Source organism: Dipteris shenzhenensis, chromosome 10 (assembly GCF_047967505.1).
Source record: "Dipteris shenzhenensis isolate YYH24624 ecotype China chromosome 10, Dip_SZ_1.0, whole genome shotgun sequence".
Classification (NCBI taxonomy): Eukaryota; Viridiplantae; Streptophyta; class Polypodiopsida; order Gleicheniales; family Dipteridaceae; genus Dipteris; species Dipteris shenzhenensis.
The window spans coordinates 23,547,191-23,550,995 of NC_141605.1; the positions used below are offsets into that span (position 1 = coordinate 23,547,191).

The 3,805-nt window shown below is 44.9% G+C and overlaps 1 protein-coding gene across 1 annotated transcript; it reads left to right on the forward strand.

Annotated features, from left to right (window-relative positions):
- Positions 1 to 236: 236 nt before the first annotated feature.
- Positions 237 to 2,892, forward strand: LOC147897578 (pentatricopeptide repeat-containing protein At1g06140, mitochondrial-like). Its single transcript, XM_087380811.1, has 3 exons — positions 237 to 444; positions 531 to 607; positions 690 to 2,892. The coding sequence occupies exons 1-3, from the start codon at positions 333 to 335 to the stop codon at positions 2,646 to 2,648; spliced, it is 2,148 nt and encodes a 715-aa protein (XP_087236937.1). The 5' UTR covers positions 237 to 332; the 3' UTR covers positions 2,649 to 2,892.
- The last annotated feature ends 913 nt before the right edge of the window (positions 2,893 to 3,805 follow it).

The window sequence follows — 3,805 nt, forward strand, 5'->3', positions numbered from 1 at the left end:
AAGGAGAGTTGATCCAACGCACACCTCCACCACTGCGGGTGAACTGATTGCTGGGTTTTGGCACCCAAGCACGAGAGTGTAAAGTTGAGGTGGAACTTGCATTGTCAATGGGGGGAGTTTGAGGTGGCAGTCCTCGAGAAAGGGCTGGCACGCGAGTCTCACATTCTATCATATGATGATGATGATGATGATGATGATACTCATTGTCATCATCATCAAGCCTCAAGGCCATCGCTTTTCTTTGAGAAGAACAATTTGGGATCGCAAAGATTTGACAAGCTGATAAAACCTCACTGAAATGCGGGAAACCAGCCTCAAGGCTGAAGATACTCATGGCGATGGCTGCTCCATCTTGGGGAAGCCATCGAGCCTCTGCATTTATATCCCTCCTCGAGTCCAATTTTCATGGTTCTCCTTCATCTCCCTCAGTCACTTCGTGTTCAGGTACTTTCCTTCAGACCTTGCATTTCATCCTCCGGCTCTTCACCCCTTCTGGCACTTCGTTTTGATTGCAGTCGTGCTTTTCGCAGTTGGGTTACGGACAGAGCGCTTGCGGCAAGAGGATTTCACAGATCCCTCACCGTGGTGGGATAATCGAAAGAGCAAAGTAAGTGTGCGACAAAACGAATCGCATACGTGAAGCTGCAGAAATACTTGCTCATACTGGCTTGTCTTGCCTATTTTGACAGGGAAGCCCAAAGGTTCCAGATTTCAAGTATAAATTCACCAAGGAGTCGATATGGATAGACGAAAATCCAGTTTGGGTCATAGACATGCTGGAGAAAACTGAATCCAGAAGGAAGGGAATGCATGGAGCCAAAGCATACACTGGCCAAGCCCAGACTACCCGGACTACATTTGAAGGCCGTAACTTGGCAGAGAGTCTCAGCAATGGTAAGGGCAGTGTTAGGTTTGGAAAACAGTTGAACGCGTCTAAAGCACAAGAACTACGTGACAACGGCAGTTGGGAGGTGAGGAGCTTAGAGGAGGCAGTCACCTCTTTGGAACGAATGCCTCAGGCGCTTGTAGTCGAGGACTTTATACGCATCTTGCAGAAATGCAGAAAGGATAAAAATCTAGCTTATGCCAAGCGCTTGTATGCTTACTTGCGCAAACGTGGGATGGAAGCTCATAAATCCCTTGGGAACTACCTTGTCCCAATGTTGGTGGAATGTGGAAGCATGTCCGATGCCCTGCAGGTTTTTGACGGGTTGGTTGATCCAAATGAGTACTCTTGGACTTCTCTCATCACGGGTTACATGGAATGTGGGCAGTCACAACACGCTCTCAACCTCTACCAGAAAATGCAAAAGAGTTGTGTGCATCCTAGCAAGCATACGTTTGTGGCTTTACTAAAGGCTTGTGCCAAACTGAAAGATGCAGAAAGAGGCCGAGAAATACAGGCTGAGATTGCCAGAAAGGGGTTTGCAAGAGATCCTTTCCTTGGCAACACTTTGGTCGATATGTATGCCAAATGTGGCTCGCTCCCAAGAGCACAAGAAGTGTTTGATAAGCTTCTAGTTCGAGATGTAGTCTCGTGGAATGCACTAATCTCAGGATATGCCGAACAGGGGCTTGGTGAGGAGGCGCTGAATTGTTTTGAGCAAATGAAATTGGAGGGTGTGTCTCCCAATGCTGTCACGTTTATGGCCAGCTTGAAAGCTTGTGGCAGCGTAGGAGCCATAGACAAAGGTCAAGAAATACATGCTGAGATTGCCAAAAAGGGGCTGCGAAGTGATGGTTTTCTTGGCAACACCTTGGTCGATATGTATGCCAAATGTGGCTCCTTTGAAAAAGCGTGGGAAATGTTTGACAAGCTTCCAGTTCGAGATGTTGTCTCATGGACAGCACTAATTGCGGGATATGTGGAACATGGGCTTGGTGAGGAGGCTCTGAATTGTTTCGAACAGATGCAGCTGGAGGGTACCTCTCCAGATGCTGGCACGTTTGTTTGCAGCTTGAAAGCTTGTAGCAGCATAGGAGCAACAGACAAGGGCCAAGAAATACATGCTGAGATTGCCAGAAGGGGGTTGGAAAGAGATCCTTTTGTTGGCAACAGTTTGGTTGATATGTATGCCAAATGTAGCTCGTTTGCTAAAGCACAGGAAGTGTTTGATGAACTTCCAATTCGAGAGGTCATCTCATGGAATGCACTAATTCAAGGATATGCCCAGTTAGGAGAATGTGTGATTGTTTTCGAGATGCTCGAGAGAATGAGAGGAGAAGGCATAAAGCCAAACAGGGTCACATTCCTTATTGTTCTTACTGTTTGCAGTCATACGGGTCTAGTAGAAAAAGGCCAGGAGTACTTCGAGGCCATGAGCAAAGACTATGGGATCATTCCAGCAATTGAGCATCACACTTGCATGGTTGATCTGTTTGGCCGTGCAGGCCAATTAGCCGAGGCTATAGGGGTGTTGGAGAAGATGCGCTTCCAACCTGATGTTACGTTATGGCTCACTGTGTTGGCTGCTTGTCGAAAGTGGGGTAATGTGGAGCTTGGAAGACATGCCTTTGAACGTTCAGTGCGATTAGATCAAAAGCATGCTGCAGCTTATTGCTTGATGTCAAACATCTATTCAGATGCTCACATGGACGAGGACAAAGAGGAGATCGAGGCAATGCGAGTGAAACAAGAAGCATGGTAAAATTGGGAAAATTGTGCATACTTTGCGCTGGAAAATACAAGACATTTTCAAAGCAAAGATCCATATGCAAAACCAGAATAGATGTGATGGTGCCAAAAAAAGATGGGTTATGTGGCAACAGTGAGACACTGGCTACTGCATAATACCATACTTGATACACCAAGGGGACACCCACACGTGTTGTGAAAGAAATCTTAGTTTGTGACAACCGTCATGCAGCTGATCGACCGGTGTATGCAGAGGATGAACAACTATGATACTCTGCCCTTGGAAAGAATTCAATGAGCGGTCATCCAAAAAGTCTTGGAAGTGGCACGAGGATCTAATAGTAGGACTCCATTGGAGCTTGTACTATAGACGACTAGTGTTAGGGCTTATATTGCAATGTTCCATCCTCTTTCAAAAGTATGGTAGTGGCAAGATGACTTAGTCCTACAAGATTGTCCCATGCAAATGGTCGAGATCCTTGTCTGTGTAGCTTAAGGTCCTCCCTGATCAAGCTCTTGGCTTATCACTTTAGGATATAGCTTCTTTTTAATTTGCAAACACAGTATTTTTTTCTTGGAGATATGGACCCTGTGATTGTTCCATAAGAGTTAAAACTTTGGGGTCATGTTTTTCTTTGAGATATGGAGCTTGTGCTTCAATCCGAATGCCATAAATCATGGACCAACCCTCAACCAATTGCAAAGGTGGTTCCCCACCTTCATGGTTGGAGTACCTTTCAAAAATGTGATTTCACATCCCATTTTTGTACTAGAATTTATAACACTTTGGTTCTATGTCAAATGTAACCAACATTCCCACAACTAGCAATTAACCAACATTCCCACAACTATGATACTCTGCCCTTGGAAAGAATTCAATGAGCGGTTATCCAAAAAGTCTTGGAAGTGGCACGAGGATCTAATAGTAGGATGCCATTGGAGCTTGTACTATAGATGACAAGTGTTAGGGCTTATATTGCAATGTTCCATCCTCTTTCAAAAGTATGGTAGTGGCAAGATGACTTAGTCCTACAAAATTGTCCCATGCAAATGGTCAAGAGATCCTTATCTGTGTAGCTTAAGGTCCTCCTTGATCAAGCTCTTGGCTTATCACTTTAGGATATAGCTTCTTTTTTAATTTGCAAACATGGTATTCTTTTCTTGGAGATA